Consider the following 21,770-nt stretch of genomic DNA (forward strand, 5'->3'; position numbering starts at 1 on the left):
AGTAAAACCTTCTCATGACCCCCATCTTTGCCCCAGATCCCCTTTCTTCTCCTGTGGACCTTTTCTGTTCTGTCCTGTGATGTAGATCTCCCTGTTTTGGGGTGCACTGGTCACAGAGTCGCAGTCCGGGCTCTTCCTAGGCTGGTCCCTTCTGAGGATGCTCTCCTTGTACAGGGATGGAGTGGGCTATGTTGAGCTGTTCTGTTCAGCGTCTGTGTTAGGGACCAGCTTTAGCTAATGCTCTGGATTTGGTAACTGGGGGAGCTTTGATACAGATCCTGTAGTAGCTGTGCACCCTCATTAAGTCGCACGAGGGACCTTTGCTCTCCTGTACTTTGTGTGCCATAGGGAGGTGGGGCATCCTGACAGAGGCCTCATTCATGGCACTCATCAGGTTCGTAGTGCTGAAGCTCCTCTGACTCCAGAGAAGTAATTTGTGACTTGCGAAATGGAAGATGGGCATGTGAATCAGTCCTTTAGAAAAGAATATCAGTTGACAAGCCTGCTTTTATCACTGAAAAGAGCTTTCACTCTTCTGTGTACCCACCGCTTTGCAAACCCTCCTCTAGTGTTGCCCCTCCTCTACTATTGCCTGCCTCTTCCTTGAGTACCCGAGGAAGCCACACTGGTGCTTGAAACCCTTCAGCAAAGGTGTCTGAAGATACCAGGGAAGTTTTTGATAACCCTTGATAACCCTTCTATTTGTCCAAGATGGAAAGTGGTTTTCCTTTTTTTATTCTCACTCTCAATGCCCAAAAGAACAGCGAGAACCAGGGAACAGGTCAGAGCTGTAGAAGTCTCTTTGTTTCATTATTTGGCCTCGTGCCTTTTTAGGACTGGTAAAAATGTTGCCAGAACCGTGCTGTGCTGGATACACAGAAAATTGGTCTCCGCAAGGAGCTGCTAGGCCAGGAGCTGGCGTTTGGTATGGGACTTGGCTGTGCCGTGGCTCCCTGCCCCTCACAGGGCTCCGAGAGCTTGTAAGGTTTGGGATCAGTGGGTGGAAGTGCTTACAAGCACCAAACCAAAGCAGTTCTAGTGGGTTTGTGTGTCAAGAGTACAAACCACCTCATAGTCATCACACGTACAGCTGTTTCTCTCCGTTCTTCACCCCTGACTGGAACAGATCCTTCAGCTGTGTATTGGAAACCACGACCTCTTCATGAGGAGGAGGAAGGCAGACTCCTTGGAGGTCCAGCAGATGAAAGCGCAGGCCAGGGAGGAGAAAGCGAGGAAGCAGGTGAGAGACACCTTGTTTAACTAGACCGTGAGCCAAAATCAGAAACACAAATGAACTTGGGGAGGAACTGTCTCCAGAATGACATCAGGCACATGGAGCAGCTTTGAGGGACGGTTCAGCTGAACGTCTCTTTTTAGTAGCCAGTTCCCACCTTGCCAGCCATTCTCAACTTGGCTCTGCAGGTGGATGGCAGTCTGGCAGCTCAAGTCCAGCCCCACATGCCAGAGCAAAACTGGGAGGAGGGGAGGGAAGGGCTGATCTGGGTGTCCTGCAAGTGCATGCGTCTTCTCTGCCTCGGTTTATGCCCGGGCGCCGTAGCTGGGAGGGTGCGGTACATTGGGGTAGTTGCTTGTAATTAAAGCAGGGGCTGTGAGGGGGAGCTGTGCTTTGCTGTAGTTCTTCATCTCATTTTCTAATTACATGGTGATGGAATGCGCGCTGATGTTTCGGGGCGTGCAGCCTGCATGCTAATTTGGTGCTGGCCTCCTTTATCTGCCGCAGGCCAGCCCAGGCGGCAAAAACGGCTCTTTGGAGGCAGCAGCATGTAGCCGATGAGCATATATCAGTAAATTAGATTGCATGAATCATTGTTTTCTGCTTGTAGACCTTTTCTACTCGCTGAAACCTGCACAGCTAATCTGGGTCCTAGCGCTTAGAATATCAATGTCCCTTTCGCAGTAAAGCCACTAGATAGCAGCAGAAGAAACCGAAGCAGCCACTTGCACCCTGGAGAGCATTATGCTCAAGGGACTGCTAAGTCAATGGATTCAAGCATGTGCATGGTGCAGGAGTTGGGGTTCAGGCGCTCCGCTGGCCTGGAGATGTGATGGGGCTTGTCCTGCAGGCACCTCCAGAAGCAGTTCTCTGCCCCATAGCTTGTGGGGTGGCAGGAGGGGACAGCACGTGAGTCGCTACGAGGGTAACCAGGCCAGCTCCTCTGGGGAAGAGGGGCTTTTTGCTTCCCACGGGGATTCCTCTGATCAGTAAGCAGTTGGCATTAGCAAGGCAAAAGGTCCTTCTTAGAAGGAGCAGCATGGCGTCCAAGCGCTGGCGGCTTCAGGGACAGGTTGTGCAATCTTGTGAGTTTTTGGTGTGTTTGAACACGGCCAGCAAGAGCTGAGATCTTGTGCTTAGTTGGACTGCTGGGAGAGGTGAGGGAGGTGACTCACAGGCAGTGAGAGCAAGCAGAATCCAGAGCTCTTGTGCTCTGTGGGAAGGGTCAGGCTCCTGCTTGGGTTGGCTGCCCTTTCCCGAGCTCGCTGCCGTGCTGTCTCGCCTGCTGTCTCCTCCCTCCCCAGGATTCACTGTCGTTAACTGGTTCCAGATAGTCTTTTTATATCGGGAATCCTTGTTAATGGAAGTCCTGAGTGGGATGGAGATTGTAATGATAATTAATGAGGGGAACCTTTAATAGAAGGAAGCAGAGCCGTTAGAGCAGTGGGCGTCCCACTTCCAGAACGCAGCTGGTGTCCAAGGAGCGGCGAAATGTGTCTTGTTGCACTTATTTCCCTTATTAAACCCAGCAGGTGGCCTGTGCAGTGCTGCGAGTCCTTGCTGTGGCTTGGATATTTATAATGCACCCATCTCTGTTGTACTGGAGTGCTTGAACTTGGTGTGTTAATCAGCCCGATGGCTCCCTTTGGGCGCTTGGCTTGCAGAGAGGCAGTTGTTGGGCACGCTCTGTCTGCACAACACTCTCAGCATCTTCTGGGAAGAGGTAGCAGGATTCTGGTGGGCTGTCTCAGCGCACCCCTCCTCCTCTTCCCCTCCTGGAAAAGCATTGCTGTTTCCTGCAGATGGAGCTGGAGGGAGAGAGTTTGTATTTTTCAGAATTGATAGGGGTGGTTGCGCCCTTTGCAACTTCCCCTATAAATGAGTAGATGTGAAGTTTCCAGCCTGCTGGGTTAGGTCTCTGATCAAAAGTAGCAGCTATCCACGTCCTTCAAGCTCCCGCCTTGCGGTGTGTCTGTTTTCAATATTTTGAAGGTGCTCTCAGACTGCCCTTAAGCCCAGCCCTGCCTTCAGTTTTACTTGTTGTAAAAAACCCAAGGCAGAGCCGGAGCTCTTGGGACCCTGCTTGCCTAAGTCAGCTGTAGGAGGGAACTGTGCAGGGACGTAGTCACCTGCAGGCAGCTTGTGGGGCAGTGCTGTGGGTGACTGCCTGATCAGAGGGAAGGGAACTGTCTTGGGAATGGTTCTCTTCAAGGGAGCAGGGTGCATCATATCCCCCCCTGTTTATTGAAGTTCCCTGTGTTGATAAGCAGAAGGAGGCAGCAGTGCAGCCCTGTGCTCTATCCTCCACGTAGCAACCCTTTCTCATGCTGTGGAAAGCCTTCATACTTCTCCTTGCTTTCACCAACACCTTTTTCCTAGATGGAACGGCAGCGCCTGGCCCGAGAGAAGCAAATGAGAGAAGAAGCCGAGAGGACAAGGGATGAGCTGGAGAGAAGACTGATGCAGTTAAAGGAAGAGGCAACGATGGCCAATGAGGCTCTGGTGAGACTCTAGGAGGTTGTTTCCTGAGGCACTGCAGCTGTTCTGCGCCCTTTCCACCACTGAAGCATTTTAGGAAGGACGCTGTGACTGTCCTATGGCTGTCCTCAGACTGCTGCGGGTGGACAGTGATGGGGAGGCTGGATGAGGTTGATTTCAGCCTGCTGGCCTGCTGTGGCAGGAGCACAACAGAGGATGGTTTTGGACAGAGCCTGGGCACATCCAGGTCTTGGCTGCAGAAGGCTGCAGACTTTCATGGAAGGGAGGGACTCGATGGGCCGTGCAGAATGAGCAGCTCAGGGTCCTGCTCTGGGGTTTGTAAGCACATTTGGGGAAACGTTGAGTGTGCTCAATGGCTTAATGTGCCTTAATTCTCAGATGCGGTCTGAAGAGACAGCAGACTTGCTGGCTGAGAAGGCTCAGATCACGGAGGAGGAGGCCAAGCTCCTGGCTCAGAAAGCAGCTGAGGCTGAACAGGAGATGCAGCGAATCAAAGCCACAGCCATCCGGACAGAGGAGGAGAAGCGACTGATGGAACAGAAGGTGCTGGAGGCAGAGATGTTGGCACTGAAAATGGCGGAGGAGTCGGAGAGGAGGTCAGAGGGTACAACCTTGCAGCTGCCTCTGCTTTGCTTTCCACCCCCCTTCTGACATAGCTGCGTGAGTTGCTCCTATCTTGAGTTAGCCCAGCCAACGGTTTGCTGTGAGCCCTTGGCCTCCTGTGCACGTACAACAGCACATGGCCCCAGGGCTCAGCCGGTTTCTCTCTCTCCATCTCGCAGTTTGCCACAGCTGGGCTGTCCCTGAGTGGGAAACAGCACTGGTAGAGCAGTGGTGGCCCTCATCTTTCCCTGAATTGGGCTGGAGACCCTTCTCTGAAGCCTTCTTTAGGAGAGATACTGTGGTGAGAGCAGCAGGGAAAGGGCCTGTCAGCTACTAGGAGAGAAGGTGCCATGGTCCTTGGCCCTCTGCCTTCCACGCCCTGACAGGAGCAGAGGAAGCCAGCACTACTTTTGGGTGATTCCTGCAAACACCCACTGCCATCTCTGAAGTATTTGACAATATTAATAATACTTGCTTTGTTTTATTTTCTTCTGGCTGGTAGATCTACACTCCCTGTTTTCTTTTATTCCTCTATTTACCTCTCAGTTGTTTAGCTCTTCTCACCAGTCAGGAGGTCTCTCTTTCAGGCTAGCCTTGAGGTCTCCCTAGCTCCTGGAGTCCTTGTTTCTTGTTAAAAGTGGTGTTTCCATCCTCTTGACACCAGAGCCCAGGTCCCACAGTGTATTTGGTAGTGAGCAAGTAAAAGATCATCCTTGTTTCCTTCCAACCGATTACTCCTTTCCGTGGGAGAGCTTGCTTGGTGTCAGCCGTTCTGCTTGGATGAACGCTGCCTGTGTCCCATTCCTACTTGCCTTGGTCTCTAGTCTGGGAAGTCTCCACTCAAATTTCAGTCTGGCAGAGAAAGCTTCCCTCCCTCCTTTGGCTTCCTCCTTGTCAGGGGTGTCCTCCTTGAGGCTCAAGGGTAAATAGTAGCTTTAGAATTGCTGGGACCTGCAAGCAGGTAAACCTGTGCAATCTTGGGTGCTTTTTCCTTTTGAATATGGTAAATAATTGTTAGTAGATGCTAACTTGCCAGAAAACTGCCTCTCCTGCTGCAAGTCTGAGCTTAACTTCTGAAGCTGTTCTCCACATTCTGGCATCATGGCACATTTCTCCAGCCCTTGGCCTTGCTCACTGATGCTCACACAGAGCCTGTGTCAGAGCTGCCCTTCTCTGGCTTGGATTTTTGTGCTCATTAAAATGTCACACGTGTCAGGGGTCCTGGCGTTTCCCTTGCTCAAATGATTTCTTAGTTTAGGTCTTGTTGCGGGACAAATATCAGCCTCTTCTGCACCTCCGCTATAATCCTGCTTCTCCATCTTCTCATACATCTCAACTTCAATCTGATATTTGCCATTTGCTCCTTTTCTTTGCAGGGCAAAGGAGGCCGATCAGCTAAAGCAAGACCTTCAGGAGGCTCGCGAGTCTGAGCGGAGAGCAAAGCAGAAGCTTTTGGAGATCACCAGCAAGTCATCCTACACAGTAAGCGTTCTGTGGTGCAGTCCCCAGTTCCTAGCTGGTGAACATGCCCTCCTCTGTAGCCTGGCGGAGTCTTTTATCTCCATCCCATCAGTGGAGGGCTGTGAGCTCCGTCATTGCTACAAGAGCAAGGGAGCTGCTGGTGACATTAAAGGCAGCAAATTTTAAACCAATTTACCCATCGTGTCAGATCCATGCTTTGCTAGCATGTGGGGAGCGCACCAGCTCAGCAACAGCCTTTAAAATAGGGTTAAATACTTAGGAAATGGAGGATGTCCGTATTGTTAGGTGGGATAAACATTGTTCAGAACCTGTAAATTCATTTTTGGGGCATAAACTGGACACTGTGCCTCTGTGTGCTGGAAAAAAACTTCGTTGAAGGGAGATTATTACATAATTGCCCATTAAGAGGATTTCACACCTGCCTCTGAAGCATCTGGTCCTGGTTGCTGCCGGGGACTGAAGCGCCAGACTAAATGACCAGTGCTCTGATCCGTCTGGCAGTTCCTTTCCTCAACTTCGCTAATTGTGCTGCAGGGCCTGCAAAACCGATCATGTGCTCCCCTCCCCACAGCTCCCACCTGCCACAGCCACCAGTTCGGCTGCCTTGCTGGCCCGAGGGGCGAAGGGGGGAAGAGCTCATCGGCTTCAGAAATAAACTCAACAGACGTATGTGGAGGTTATTGGCCTGTTGAGTACGGAAGTTTTAATTTCTACCTGCAGACTCCTTCCCTGCTCCTCTGGAAGCTTTCGAGGAGCAGACTGAAGACAGCTTGAGATGAAGTAACTTTTCATCCTGATTCTCTGAAGTTCCCTGCAGAAATGTTCAGAAGCTTTTAAAAATGACAGTGATGGAAAATAGTCAGGTGCTCTTAGCTGTGGGACACTCAGCCAAGTACCAGCTGCCTCGGTACTTTATAAAGCTTAGCTTTGGAGTGCTCCTTATTTTACAAGTCACTAGGTGTTTGGGATCCACCAGTTCCTTAGTTCTGGGTTTCACTTGTGCACAGGGCGGAGCATCCTCATTGAAACTCTGCCGCACGGCTACGTCAGCATTGGCATTTGGGCACCTCTTCTGTCTCTCTTCCCTCGTGTTACTGTGTCCATCCTTGGTCAAGCCAGCAGAACCCCAGCTAGCGAGCCCTTCTGCCTAAATCCCCGTGCCTACGCTGGTGGGCAGCCGCCTTGGCTGTGTCCCTGCCGGTGGAGTTAAAGCCTCATTAGTGAGAGTGTTGTAGGGTTGCATGGAGCTCTGCTCCACCCCTCCAGCTACATCTGCCTGGAGGCAATCCACACAGGACTGCCTTGTCCAGACACCGGGCGCTGCGTCCTCTCTTTTCCCTGAAGAGCCTTGGCCTTCCTGACATGGCTGCCAGTGCCAGGAGGGAAGGGGACATGCTTTTTTCCTCCCTGGTTAGGTGGCGGGGTCCCCTCCTGCAGCTGCTGCTCCTCCTGCCCCTCTCGTAGCCCACACTGCATCGCACAGGCTCAAGGGCCGTTGTTTCCCAAGGTCAGGAGAATGCACATGTGACTGTTGCGCCCATATGCAGGTGACAACACCTTGCTGGCCCTTCCAGCCCATTACGCTGGTCTCGCTTCTCCCTTCCCCTGTGGCCCCTCTCATCGCTCTGCTGTGTGTGTGTTTGGGGCAGAGATGTGCTGAGGTCCTGTTCCTGCGTGCTGCTCCAAAGAGCCGGGTTCAGGCGAGCCTGCCTCCCCCGCCAGTGCCCAGAGGCACCCGGCAGGCGAGCGCAGCCCAGGGGAGGGAATGAGCCCCGGGCAGCCTGAGGGATGAAGCGGTTTGGCAAGCTGCTGTTGGGAGGTTCTTGTCCCTCAGGTGAATGGCAGCTCTGCCAAAGGGTGCACAGTTCCAGCTCCTCTCTTCCTTAATGAGGCTGTAATGCTGAGCTGCTTCTTTTCTGTGGTCCCAGTACTTGTGCCATGTCCTCCCCTGACACTGGGAGCTAGACAGGGCTTCCCTCTGGGAGAGCCAGAGCAGGAGAGGAAGAGGGGAGTGGATGGTTGTGTGGCAGAAAAGTCTAGAAACAGTGATTTGTTTTCTTGCAACTTCCCAGCCTCCTATCCTGGTCCTTTAAAGCTTGTTGGAGTGTCTTTTTAGTCCTTGGAGCCCAAGCTGTTTTTGTGATGAGACCTGTAGGTGATGCATGAGAAAGGGGATGTGAATCTGAGTCTCAGGCCGTCAGGGCTGGGAGAACAATTCATTCTTTACTGACTTGGCAACGGCTCTTTGCCTCCTTCATTGTCCTTCAGGCGCCACTCATGGCAAGACTAAAAGCAGTCATCTCTTCTCTCATCCTCTTGAAGTAGTAAGGGGCTGTTTTGGGCTTGCCCAAAGTCTTGAGTGGCAAAGTAAAGGCAGTGGCAGCAACAGGAGGAGCTCCCCTTGCGGGGGAAGCCTCATGACGTGACTTGTTCTGTGCTTCCTCTGTATCGTCTGTATCGCACACTCTGTGCTCCGGAGGGATGACTGCTGTCAGCATGGGGCCTGCAGCTATTAACTGCAGGAGATTGCTTTAATGCAGTAACAGGGTTATGCGATTTGTTCCAGGTGAGGAAACACATAAGGGAAAAGGTCTGTCTCCCCTGTGTCATCCTGTGTCCCAGTGGCACCCCATGTCCCCTGGATTAAAAATCTCTGCGCCTTGTGCAAGACTTGCCCAGGATTATTCCAAGTGGCAGGGAAATGCTTTGCTCCAGACACTAAGCCCACGCCTTTGAAAGCCCTCAGCATGCTCTTCGCTCTTCCCTTACTCCTCCTCCCTGCTGCTGCCCTCTGACATCTCCACCAATTTTTTGTTGCTTCATGAAAGGGCGGTGCTGAGGAAAGGAGAGGAAGAGGCTGTAGTAACCCTGACAAATTGGCCTCTGGACTTCATGATTGCAGCAACTAAAATTCCTGCTCAGCTGTCACCACTGCTGCTGTCTGGGTTTTTTTTAAAAAAAACCCAACAAGCTTGCACTGAAAAAAATTGCTAAAGGTTGGTTGAAGGCTGGCAGGCTGGTTCTGATGATCCTAGCTCCCCAACATGGCAGAGACCGTAGAACCTCACGTGGGAAGGGCTTTGCAAACACCTGCGTGCCTTATGGGGAAGGGAGGTGAACGTCGATGTGATGGGAATGTTTAAATCAGTCAAGTGCTTTGGCAGACCTGTCCCCTTCGAGACTGGAATTTAGGTACTCGGCTGTCCCTTTCAGCACCTGCTCCAGAATTAATGTAGCTGCGTTCTGTGCTAGTGGCCATCGCAAAGGAGAGTAAGAAATTGTGTTTCCATGTCGTGTGAGTATACCTCACCTGTGATGCCGCAGCCAGACCAAGCAGGGCAGTTTTGCGTGCCGCCTTGTTTATGCTCGTACTAAGCGTTTGCGTTCCAGCATTGCCTCTGCAGGGTAAACGAAATGTCGCCCCTCACAGGTTTGTCCAGCTGAAGAGTGAGCAGGGGCCAAGCCCCGGCTGTTTGCCAGTTCCAGGCTGGCAGTGAGGGGAGAGGCAGGTTATTATGCAGAGTAAATCTGTCACCGCCCTGGCGCTAGCAGTTCTTGTTGAAGTGGAGCTAGCTGCAAACAATCCCTGAAGTGTCCCAAGTAGGAGAAACGCGGGAAAGAAATAACCAGCTGAAGCTCAAGACCTCATTGTTGGGGCAGGTGCCCTGAAGCCATCTCACCAGGTTTTGGTGCGTGCTGCCAGAGCAGCCTGTCTCTGCAGCGCTGGCTCCTGCCACCCCCGGTCCAGGCTGCTTTGGGCACATCGTTTTCCGTACAGGAATCCCTTAAAGCAAGAAGGAGCATCTAGCACAGAGGCGGGTGAGCGTTTGGGTGCTGGGTTGGCAGAAGTTCTGGCTCAGATCCACGCGCAGTCTGCTGCCTGAAGCTGCTGTGCCATCCTTGACATGAGCCACTGCTTGCAACCTTCTCTAACCTATTGTAAGAGGAGAGTGATGATTTGAGTCAGGATGCTTTTCCTCTACTGGTAATGAGCCCATTTATTAGAGGTGTGACTGAGAGAAGGGTCATTTTTTTTAGGGGAAGATAAAATCTGAGGGCCTGGCAGCGTGTGTCAGTGGGGGATATCACAGCATTTTGCAGGAGGAAGAAAGTCCCACATCCTTGCTGAGGTGCAATATGGGCAACTCCCCGTGTTACCTCTGCGTTTCCAACTGAATCTAGCAGTGGTTCCTAAACACTTGGAACTGTAAATTACTGTGAAGAGAAAAATGTATCGGTGCATCTCCACAGACCTTACTGAAATTGCATCCCAAGTTAACCCTTGGGGTCACATTGTTCTGTGCTCACCCTGTGGGGAGAGGGGGAGTGCAGGGCTCCGCTGTCACTCACATCCCACGTTGCCCCTGTTCACAGCTTCCACTTTCTAAATTTGCTTTAATGTTAAATAGCTGTCAGGTGTCTCCCAAATGGCAGCTTCTGTCTGGCGTTGTTTTAAGTGGCACAGCAGTGATAAACCCTAGTTTTTGCAAAGTTTTGTCGGTAGGTTCTGAAGGCAGGTGGTGTTTTGTCTCCTCTTTACTGCTGGAAAGAGTGGGGTCCCAGAGGAGCAATAGTTCTGAATGGAAGGGCAAATTGGGAATCTTCAGGCTGATCTGGTGCTTGGGACACTGGGCTTCTGCAGTGCCTTGGAGTGCTTGCTGTCTTCTGTGTTAAAAGATCACCAGCTGAAAAAGAGCCTCGTAATCTGCTCTCCAGAAGCTTTGCAGCTGGTTCAGACAAAGGGGGTCGAAGGCTGTGTTGCCTCAGGAATGCACGTGCCCCTTCCCTTTCCCTGAGCAAATGATGCGACCTTGCCAGCTCAGTGCCACCGCAAGGTAGAATACACCCAGCTCCAAGAAGAGTGTGTTACCTGTGTGAGTAGCAGATCAGGATCCTATTGCAGCATTAGTAAGTAGCACCTTTTACCGCATACTTAGGTGTTGCTCTGATTTTACCTCTGTGTTGCAGAACATTTGCTGTGGGAACACTTTTGTGGCCTGAAGTGATGGTTTTGTACCCTCTCTCTTTAGCAGTCCATGAACTCGACTACAACTGCGCTGCCTACCGACCTGCCGAGCTTCAACCTCATCAGTGAGAGCCTGTCCTTCGACTTCAAAGATACAGACATGAAGAGGCTTTCCATGGAAATCGAGAAAGAGAAGTATGTGGCATGCATCTGGGCTGGGCCAGGGCTGGGATTTGTGCCTCGGTTGCAGTGGGAGGAATTACACCGGAGCTGGATGTCACCTTTACACACCAGACAAGCACCAATGTGAGGGGAAGCGGGCATAAGTCCTTTGGGCTTGCATTTACCAGGTCGTTAGTAGCTCAGCCCAAAGCATGATGTAGCTGCTGGTTGATGACTTCTCTGAGTGAGATCTGGTGTTACTGATACATCCCTGCTGCCTGCTTAAAGGTGCGTTGAAGCACACTGAGCCCTGCACCAGTCGGTTCCTCTCTGTATGGTACACCTAGCTCTTGGTTAGGCTTGCATGGACTGTGTTGGTAGAAAGAGTTAACAGCAGTCTGACTGCTGGTGCACTGAACCGCTGTGCTTGTGCACTTGCAGTGTGTCCAGAGGATGTAAGGATAGTGGGAGTCTGTGCTAAGGTCCTGCCTTAGGGCTTTAACCCCTTTTTCTTGGAATCTGTGTCATGTTTCTATATAAAAAGTGTGCGCAAGCAAGTTTGGATGTGATTGAGAGCTTTGATCTTGTGTTTTCCTGAGGGTGTAAGTGCAGCCTTCAAAATGACAAATTTAGCAGAAATCAAAGCAGATCAGATTTTAATCTCTGTAGTAATAACATGCTTTGTTCATTGATTGGGTAGTAGATCAAAGCTAGAAGGGCTCTGCCATAGCACTCCGGCCAAATCTTCCTGGGGCTGGAATGCAAGGCCCCTGGATCCCAGAGGGCAGTTTGTTCTGCCTCCGCTGAGTACCCTCTCCCATGCGTGGAATAACGGCCCGCTGTGCTAGAGACGGAGGTTAAAAACTTTCCCTTAAAGCTGGAAGGAGAAAGAGAGAAGCTGAAAATAACAGGATAGTTCCTGGTTCTGTACCCAGGTTGCTAACTAGGTCATCCCACTCTCCTAAGCAGGAAGAGCTTGGCTCTGCCAAATGCTGGAAGTAATAACATACTTCCACTGACTTCTCTGGGCCTGTTTGTGTTCCTCGGATGCTGAGATAAACCCCAGTACTAATTTTGGCACTCTGAAAAGCCTTCTGTTAGTCTGCTGGTACTTCAACCTGGGTCTCAGTGTTTAATCACAACCATGAGGCTGGCGTGGTGTGATTTTTCTCCAGTTAATGCTTCATCGTGGAAGGCAGTTAGGGCCAAGTCCTGAGAACGGCTGGGTTTGGGTTTTTCGCTTCCTTTCTTTTTTTGGGACACCTCTCTCTCTCCCAGGGATGCTGTGTGTCTAAAAGACACCTGGTATTTTGGGGGCAGTGCTTGCTCCCATGTGGTTTATAAGCTAAATCCCTCTAAAATGTGAGAAATCAGTACATCAGGGTCCTTCCTTCCTGGAAGGATTCGTGCCTTTTCATTTGTGAGCTGGGTTTTAGAGAGGGTGCAGTGGAGCAGAGCAGCACTGCTTAAACTGCTGTCATGTAGACTGAAACAGCATCATGTTAACCTATGTCATGGTGCAGCTTCACTCAGAAATGGGGAGACTAAAATATCATCCAGCAGCGTTAGTGTGGCTTTATTTTTTTCTAGTAACATAGCTTTGTTCTTGGGTCAGTTGTCTGGATCCTCTTTTTAAGAATGAACAAATCCGTGCTCGGAGTAGTTTATTATGCTGCAAACTGATGTGGTCAGCTCCACACACCAGAAGTGACAAAGAGAAGGTTTTCCTCTTATAATTCTATTATCAGCTGCTCACGGTATCATGTCACTGCGTGCAGCTGGCCAGTACTAACCCAGGACTCTTGTGTGTGCCAGGGTAGAGTACATGGAGAAAAGCAAGCACCTGCAGGAGCAGCTGAACGAGCTGAAGACAGAAATCGAGGCACTGAAGCTAAAGGAGAGAGAGACAGCTCTGGATATATTGCACAACGAGAATGCCAGCCGAGGCAACAGCAAGCACAACACTATTAAAAAGGTATCGGAGGGCTCCAGTTTGTATCTCGCCTGATGAAATCCTTTAAAAACAGCAATGAAATAACCTTGCCGTTTGGTTTAGAATTTGCGTGAGTTGTTATAATAAAATTGTTTGATCTAGGCTTTCTTCCCCGGCTGCTTAGCTTTGAACCAGGGTGCGGAGAGTTTCAGCTTCCAGTGGCTCCTGGTTCATATTTGCCACAAGCAAGCCTTGTCTCTCCAGTGTGTCCAAGGGGATGCGAAGGTCTCGAGGTTTGAAGGCCTTGCTGAACCTTAACAAAAGCTGTACAGGGATGCTGTTAGAAGGGATCTGCTACCCGAGTGACCCCAGGAGCAAAAAAGCCCTCCCTGCCTCTTGCAACCATTCCCAAAAGGCATTGCAAGGGAGCAGGTCTTGAGCCTGGCTGGGCAAAACCACTCCTGACTTACAGGCCCTCAGCAGAAAAAGCTGAAAGCCTCTTCCTCGCTTAATCTGTTTTCTAGTAACCTGTAGTGCAGCTGCAGACACTAACAGCAAAACCTTTTGCTAGCAGGGTGTGTGTGGGGTGTCTGCTCCCAGTGCTGTGGGCCCTGGAACCCCCTGCCTCTAGAAATGTGCTTGGGATGAATACTTAGCCAAAAAGTTAGGGTGGCTGGGTCTGCTCTCCCAGGGGTCTCGCCTGACCGGTCACAACAAAGCCCGTTCTTTATTTTCACACCCAGCTCTCTTCCTTTTGCTTAGTAGCAATGCTGTTCTCCCAGCTGGGCTCAGTGTAACGAGGGGCCGGGGGCACAACAGTAACTGGTATGGCGGGATGTAGCACTCCGCCCCACTCACCTGCAAAGGCTTTTACCCTGCAAAGGTTTTTACCCAGCTGCATGTCTGCTAGCAGCTGTCCTTGCGAAGAGTTCGGAAGTCTGTATGGCACGGGATGCAGGCCACGGTAACAACTCCAGGTTTTAAATCCAAATCCTTATCCTTTTACTGCTCCCAGCTGAGGGTTACATCTGAAAGGATTTGAAAATACCAGTTCACACTGCCTTCTGTGGTTGGGAGTTCATGATCATGGAACTGGGGCAGGAAAATGAACCTAGCGTGTCTCCCTTCCCAGTTTCCCCGTGCTAGCCCTGAGCTATTCAGGTTCCTGTCCCTCCAGAGCAGAGAATATAAAAATCTTCACAGACCCTTTTGTCATCCTAGAATCTGAAGATGTTTCTGCTCCCAGTAGGTTCTGTTAGGTTTTGTCTCCGTGCTCAGAGTCCTCAGTTGAAACAGAAAATGCTAAATTTTCACTTCTGACAGAGATGGGTTCATAGACAGCTGATGGTTCTATTCGTCTCACTCAAAGAAGGTGGCTGGGTGATCACTTCCATGTCTGTCAGGGCTCATCGCTGTAACTGGGACTGTGTGGTCAGTTTTTGTTCCTTTGAAGCTGGAGTCTTGTCCTGTCCCCTCCTTTCAGAGGAGGGCTGAGGCTGCCCGGCTCCTGCATCTCAGCCCATGTATCTTGGCCGGAGGAGCAAAGGCTTTTGAATAGTAGTCTAAATTAGTGGAGCACATCAGAATAAAATTACAGACTGCTTTTGTTCATGCTGCCAGGAGGTCAGGATGTCTTTGCAGTTGTGATGGAAAGGAAAACACAAGCCACTGGACATGGGGCAGCAGTTTAGCAACACTTAAATAATACCAACCCTCTGCCCCACCTGGAAGCCACTGGTCACCTCAGCGTTCCAGGCAAACTGTACAGATTGCACAAATGACCTGACATTACTCATTTCACAGAGGATTCTTTTGTTTGTTTGTTTGTTCATTTTATTTTGCTGGTTTAGCCTCAAGCCCAGGGCAGAAGACCTATCTGCATTTGAGACTTCAAAGTAGGTTATTCCAAGGTACTCTGCGTGGGGTGATGGGGTCACTGGCTGTCACACTAACCTGTGCATGAGCTTGCCTGCGATGTGCACCGCTCTAGCCAGCTCCTGTTGCCGCCACCCCTCGCGCACGGCAGTGGGGTGCGGTGCCAGTGAGATCGGGCTCGCCGCGGCGCAGCACCCTGCCCATCCCTGCAGCGGACCCATGCAGCATGTCGCAGGCAGCTGCCCTGTCCGGCTGTCCCTCGGGAGCGTTCGCAGCCTGTCTGCAATCTGCACCTGATCCCCTGTGCTGGGAAGTATCTTTCTTGGCAGGAGTTGACTTGGCAACATCAGTGGGAGCGCGGGCGTAGATGCTTAAATAATTAAACATGCCTGATTTTGCTCTGCTGCCGGTGGCTGGGAATCTATTGGAGGAGCAGGGTGGCCTTTGAAGATTTCTTTAATGAAGTAAACTAGGACCTTTCTCCTTGTTTGCTGCAGAAAGAAATCGAGGATTTAAAAACAAAAAACAAAGCAACCAATCAAACCCCGTCAACTCTTTGCTGCCAAAACTGTCACAACAGGCTAAAAACGTGCACCTCCGTCCTGAAGCGGAGCAGCACGTGGACGTGTTATCTGTGTCTGCCTGTTTTGAGAAGTATCACAGGAATGTAAAGCAGGTGGCTGAGGAGAGCCGGGGTCTGCAGGTAGCTCTTGGGCAAAGCCGCAGCCGGGAGCAGTGCAGGGAGGTAGTGCTGTTGGTCACCCCGTGCCTGGGGACACCGGCTGTCAGAGCCGCTCTCCTTCCTATCTGTGACGCCTCTGCCTGTCCCCTGCCTCCTTCAGCGTGCCGGTGACTCCTGCTCAGTTAACACCACGTCTCTTCTTTCTGGAGCCGACTTTCTTCTGAGGATTTGCCCTCAATCCGCAGGCTGTGTGTGCAGAGCGTCAACTCCTGCCTTTGGGAGGATGAGTTTGGGGAAGCTTTTTTGCTCTTCCCTCGACCATGTTTCTTGCACACCCACAGGGTTTAGCGAGTTTTTAGTGGTAGCGCTAAGGGAAGAAACGGCACGGATGCTGCGGTAGCAGTGCTCATGGAGGCGGGTGGCAAACCCGATGGTAAGCGCCTTTGGAAGAGGCTTTTGTTAAAAGTTACCCTGAGGGTTTGCACAGCCCTGCCTGCATGGCGGGTACGTACAGCCAACTGTGGAGCAATTTCTTAGTACCTATGGAGCTCTGCAGTAGAGGCAGGAGGATGCTTTAGATGCAGGCTTCTCCCTGGCCGGTGCCCAGGAAGGATCCGCACAGGTTTTGTGCCATTCTTGAATGGAGCAGCCCTTTCAGGGCTGTGAATCGCTCCAGTCAGGGTTTTGTGCTGGCTGGCTGCTGCCAGCCACTCTCAGTAGGGCTGGGGCTGTTCCCAAGACCAGCCACTCTCATAAACATTTCCTTGGGAAGAAGGAGGAAGGGGCTAAAATGAAGGATGACCCTGCAGGCCTGGGACACCTTGGGGGAGGCGCAGGATGTCCCTCTGAGGCAGGCTGGCCGTGGCTGAAACCCGCTGTCCCATCCTGACTGGCTTGAGGAACTGGCAGGTGAAACTGGGGCACAATCCACTTGTGGCCGCAGCACAAAGAGGTGAAACAGAGCCCTGGCAATTTGTGAAAAGACTAACCCAGCAGCTGGGAGAGATTGGGTGCCTGGGAGGAGCCCCAGTAATGAAAGCAGATGCACAGCAAGTGGGGTGGTGTGACCTCTGGGTTTTGTTGCCAGCCTTTGAAGGCGCCTGCTAAGTTTTTCATGTTTAATTACGTGGTTAACATGCTAATCCTTTTTTAGCACAAGCACCTCGTCTGGAAACTGATTTCCCTTCTCCTTTGCGCTTTCCACCATGGGCTGGCGCTGCTGACTCCAGCTGGCTCGCCTTCAGGAGGGTGTGCTGCTTAGACTGTGGTAGAAGATGAAAAAAACCCACTTGTTTCTCGCATCCTCCGGTGTAGGAAGGCTCCCAGGACAGGCTGCTGCTCTAAAATGCAATTGGGTCTTTCATTCCAGTTGCTTTCTTCTTGCACAGTCATGCTTATTTACTGTGACATAAGCCCTTTGAAGTATCCAGGCAAGGAGCAAATCTCCACGCCTGTTCCCAGACAAGCGGCTTTGTCCTCGAGCCGTGCTCTGGTCCTTCAACAGACGGGCTTGGCCTTGCCCTGCCAGGCTCTCAGGTGGCTCTCAGCCTTTTCTAAGGTGCAGCATTTCTCTGGGGCTCGAGCTGGCTCCCTGGGGCCAGCGCTCCTGGTCCCCGTGGGAATGGGTGCAGACGTCGGTGGCGGGGCGAGCAGTTGCGGCCGGTGGCTCTCGCCATTGCCTCTCCTGGTTGATCCGGGTTGCGGTGCAGCATTGCCCTCAACTCAGGTAATGCAGGATTTTTTCCTGTGGTTGAGACACTTGGGGCTTGGATAAGCTACTTCAAATCTGCTTATTTATCACTGGTGGACTAGTCTGGGCTTCCTCCATCCTTGGGCAATGAATGTGTCCCTACGGATGCAGCATCGTCCCCTTTGGGTTTAGGCAATGAGCAGCTCCCGGCTGCCAAGCACAGAGGGCCGAGCGAGGCAGAGCAAAGTGGGCTTCTGTGGGCTTGTCTTTGCTCCTCTCACCTTCGAGACATGCTGTGCTCTGTCCTCTACAGCGGTGGAAGGACACTGGTGCGTTAGTGATGGACACTGCTGCCCGAGTCTCTTGTGATGCAGGTGCGAAGCTGCTGTGCCACCACCGAGTGTCATGAGGCTGCTTAATCATCCTGGCCGGCTGAAGGCTTTTGAGTGTCTGTGCTGGGGCAGATGGCTTCTCTGCCCGTTTTCCAGCTGCACCTGGCTAGCATCTTGCTCAGGATCACTGAAACGTGTCCCTTGAGGACTTCAGCAAATCTCAAGGGGTCTCTTTGTCATCTCCTGGGGACTCCCTCCCCTCTCCCCTTCTGGAACCTGCAGACTCCCCTGCAGTAAGTGGGTCTGCTTTGCTGCAGTGCGGGGATGGAGGACCACTGTCATTTCAGGATACGAGGACATTATTGTGCCTCTTGAGCCTCATCCTGCAGAGGGAGGGGACCAGCATGAGAAATCCTTCTGCTCTGGGAATGGCAGGAGGGAGCCTGGGTGGCAGAGCTGGCTGAGCTGCACACAGGTGGGTCCAGCCTTTCCTCTGGGTTCTGTGACAGCCTGCATGCAGGTGAGATGCTCCATGGTCTCATGCAGAACTGCAGCGCTGCCATGGCATCGCTGTACAACCCGCTCCCAGCAGGAGAGTGGAAAGCTGTGTGCTGCAGAGCAGGCACGCCACCAGCAAGGGACTTCCCAGGAATAGCAGCACTGGCATTTCCCATCCTCTCAGGAGCTGTGAGGGTAGAGAAAAGACCAGCGAGGATGCCGGCTTCTTGCTCTGCCAGGCCTGCAGCTGGATGCAGATGAGAGCCAGGAGATACCCAGTGAGCAGAGCAGCTCTGGACACCTCTAGGCACACATATTCCAAGTGCAGGAGACAGTGGCACATCCCACGTGGGTCTTGCCTGCACATTCCCATGTGTGTGAGGCCATGTCCCTGTGAGGTTTGTTTTCTTTCTGCCCTGCTTCTCCTCAGAGCTGGGAAGTGAAACTCCCTGGCAGCTAAACTGGGACACGGCAGCCTCCTTTCCTTGTTTACAAGGAGTGAAAGGAAAGTAGGAAACGTCAGGCCTATCAGCTATTTTTGTGGCAGCCTTTGAAAAGCGTTTCCTTCAAATGGAGCATCATCTCCTCTCTTTTAAACGCACTCATCAAAGCGTTGGAGGACGGGGGAAAGCTGTGCTTGGGAGAGAATAAACGTCAGCGTGGGAGTGAGAGAGAAACGGCGAGGTGGGGACGGAAAAATAGAAAGGTTTTGGTTCAAAAGTAAATGTGGGAATTGAAATGTCCACTGGGCTGGAGGGGACTGGGGAGTGGGCAGGGATGGAGATGGACGTTCGGGGGAGCCAGGGGGGAATAAAGAGGATTTACAGTATTCTGCGCCGGGTGCTGATTTAGCAGGGGTGGTGGGTCTCCCTCCCAGCAGCAGGAAGCCCTCCCTGGCATTGCGTGGGGGGAGGCGATGCCGCTCAGGGTAGCACAGGTTACCCTCTCCTCCAGCCTGGCTGGGCTGCAGGATAAACAAGAAAAAGGCAAAGTAGTGAGAAATATGAAATCTCTCCCTGTTCCTTGGGACCCAGGAGGATGGGGGAAGGTCGGTGTGATTTGTGGCCCCCTTTTCCTGCCCGTGCCCCATCGCTGGTGTGCAGGGAGGGCAGCGGCTCTGGTGGGCTCGCTGGGAGCCCGGGCAGTTTCTTTCTATTCGGTTTGCCCTGCCAGCAGAAGTTCTGAGCCTGCAGTTATTGGGTTAGCCACTCTAAAATGCGTTTGCCTATGAGGGACTTATTGGGTTGCTTTTGTTTGTTTTTCTTAAATCAAATCATTCCGGCAGCCCTGGGTAAAAGCAGAGCTCAGAGGAACCCCAGTGTAGGAACGAAGGGAGTGGGACTCTTCCCTTTCTCATATCTTGATTCATTTGAGCTCTGGCCGCTTAATTGCGCTCCTTCTCTCTCGCTCTAAATTTTCTTTGATGGCTCTGGTAGTGCACTGTGGAGCTCACCCTCCCTCCTGCAGGAAGGAGATTATCATAATACTGCTTGTAAATCAATTTTTTTCTCCCCCCTCTCCGCGCTGACGAGAATGTAACTCGCTCTTAATCACGCTCGCTTGCCTGCAGAGTGTTACGGTATGGATATATATATTTGTTTCTCCTTGTCTGGCCGGGCAAAGGGGAGGCAGAGAGTGCAGAAGAGCTCGTGGAGGTGCTGGATGCCACCTTAGGGCTTTCTCCTAGCAGACAGTGGAGAGGCTGGAGCAGGGCTGCACTCTCCTCCCCGGCTGTTCTCCTCCTCACTTTCATGGCCCAGTGCAGAAGAGAAAAGAGCAAAACGGGTTGCTGTCTGCATGAGGGCGTGGGGTTTCCCTACAAAGGCCTGTCTGGGGCTCGCGCTGTTGCAGCCGAAAGATGGGAGGCGAGCTCGGCCGCAGGACTCCCTGCGCCCACCGGCTTAGCAGCACCTCCGTGTACCCCGCCGCAGCGCTGGGTGGCTGAGTCAGGCTGCCATGGGGCTCGCTGCCCCGCTTCGCTCGGCTCTGCCCCGCTTCCCTCGGGTTTCGCCATGCTGCAGCCATGCCGCGCCGGCCGTCGAGAGCGCAATGCCAGCCGGTGGCAGAGCTCTCCCGCCGCCCCTCACCTGAGCGCTGCCTGCGAGGGCAGCGAGGACAGCCCTGCAGGGAATTGCTCAGCAGCAAGAAAAACAAGAAGAAAAGAAAGAAAAAAGGGAGGGGAGGAGTTTTCCCTCCAGGCACAGCGGAGCATCGGTGGTGGAGAGCCAGCGTGCAGCCACGAGCAATCCTGATTTCCTCTCTGTTTATTCATGTGCCTGACTGTAATCGGATGTGAGACGGCAGCAGCTCAGCCCTGCTTCCTGGTGCAGGGGTCCCAGGGACGTCTGCTAGAGGGGCCTTTGCTCCAGGGCAGGTGGAGGCAGAGCAGCCCGAAGTTGCTGGCCCTTTCCTCTGCCCAAGCCACTGCCAAGGTCTTGGCTGTAACCCAGCTCCTGCCAACGCGAAATACGCCAGCTATGCCCGTATCCCGCTCCCGTGATGCTTTTCTAACACCCTCCAGGTTATGGGGGAGAAAGACTGCCAGGGGCTCCTCTTTGGGGAGCCTGAATGGGAAGAAATCCTCCTGCCCAGACGCCGATACTGCACAAGCCTGGCTTTCTCCAAAACAGCCAGAGCATAACATGGGGGTGATGGGCGATGCAGGGTGCCTCTGCACGGCGGGACCTCTGTTGCCATTGAAATCCCCGTGGTCTTTGCCTTTCAGATGGCAAAACCTGGCCACTGCTGAGTGCACAGCCTTTTTGGGGAGCCAGCGCTCACACCTCTCTGCAGGGCCCCATCTCGTTTGGACCCATCTTTGCTCCGTTCCCTGTATGCGGGCAGCTGAGCTGCTCTTCCCATGCCTCAGATTCCCTGGATAGGTTAAAAAAAGCAACACTGAGCATCTCAGGGAGCCTTGGAATGTCACAGATGAAAGCCCCTGGTGAAGGAGCAGGGCTGCATCTAGTCTTTCTGCTTGTGCCTGTGCTGGACGCCCTCAGAGCTCTGCCTCCACGTGCTTCCCCTGACACTGCAGCAGCGTTTGCTCCGGCAGGCACAGCTTTGGGCATGGAGGCTGCTGCCCGAGCGGTGCTTTGAGGCACCCCAGGACCCTGAAAGCACCTGGGGGATTAACAGAGAGCTGTGGGTGGCTAAAGGCAGAAAGCAGACTCAAAACAGTTGAATCTCCCCTATAAGCCTGGGGGAAACATCTTCCCTCTGCCTTATCAGGGGTTGTAGCTGGCTCCTTTCTTTTCTCTATCGGAGTGCTGGGTTTGCTGGGGGGCCCAGGGCGGCACCTCCTCTTGCTGCGCTTTAGTGGAGCGGCACTGCGAGCTGCCGCGGGCCGGGGAGGCGGCGGGATGCTGTGGTTCTCCACCTGGCCTGCAGGAGAGATGACTCTGGCAGCAGGGCACTAGGAAGTAGGTAGCTGGCTTTTCCTGGGGCTGCCCGGCCTCTCGGAGGTCTCCCCATGTCAGATGGGAAAGCAAAGCTGCCTCATTTGGGGCTGTGGTGGGCAGAGGGGCTCTGGTGTGAGCCCTGGCACTCCGGCAAACACCTGAGACCGCTCACCCACCCCTCCATGACGCCCCCTCCCCACCGCCCCTCTCCGCTGGGGACTGCAGCCTCCCTTCTTGCACCAGGTCCTGCTCAAAGGGAAGGACCCTCCTGCACACACCATCATCTCTGCTCAGGTTTTATATGCCAAATTCTTTGGCCTGTGACCCAGCCAGGTTTCTGCTTGGGATGACAGGCGGGATTTCTGCTGGAAGGGCCAAAACGATGCCTACGCTGGGGCCGTTGGTGGGGCTGC

The 21,770-nt window shown here is 52.7% G+C and overlaps 1 protein-coding gene across 10 annotated transcripts in view; it reads left to right on the forward strand.

Annotated features, from left to right (window-relative positions):
• NF2 (NF2, moesin-ezrin-radixin like (MERLIN) tumor suppressor) overlaps positions 1-21,770 on the forward strand; it is a 47,612-nt gene that overhangs the window by 23,112 nt on the left and 2,730 nt on the right. For 3 of the 10 annotated variants that reach the window (XR_012663272.1, XM_075110835.1, XM_075110841.1), the window contains exons 10-15: positions 1,127-1,240; positions 3,614-3,736; positions 4,112-4,329; positions 5,713-5,818; positions 10,849-10,979; positions 12,762-12,921. Coding sequence is in view for 7 of the 10 variants with exons in the window: in XM_075110835.1 (XP_074966936.1) it covers positions 1,127-1,240; positions 3,614-3,736; positions 4,112-4,329; positions 5,713-5,818; positions 10,849-10,979; positions 12,762-12,921 (852 nt within the window). In the remaining 3 variants the exon portion in view is untranslated. Of the gene's footprint in view, positions 1-1,126; positions 1,241-3,613; positions 3,737-4,111; positions 4,330-5,712; positions 5,819-10,848; positions 10,980-12,761; positions 12,922-14,729; positions 14,790-21,770 lie in introns of those variants that run through there. The other 7 variants (XR_012663271.1, XM_075110837.1, XR_012663273.1 and 4 more) reach the window with 5 other exon arrangements.

This window comes from Phalacrocorax aristotelis, chromosome 15, assembly GCF_949628215.1.
Source record: "Phalacrocorax aristotelis chromosome 15, bGulAri2.1, whole genome shotgun sequence".
Taxonomy (NCBI): Eukaryota; Metazoa; Chordata; class Aves; order Suliformes; family Phalacrocoracidae; genus Phalacrocorax; species Phalacrocorax aristotelis.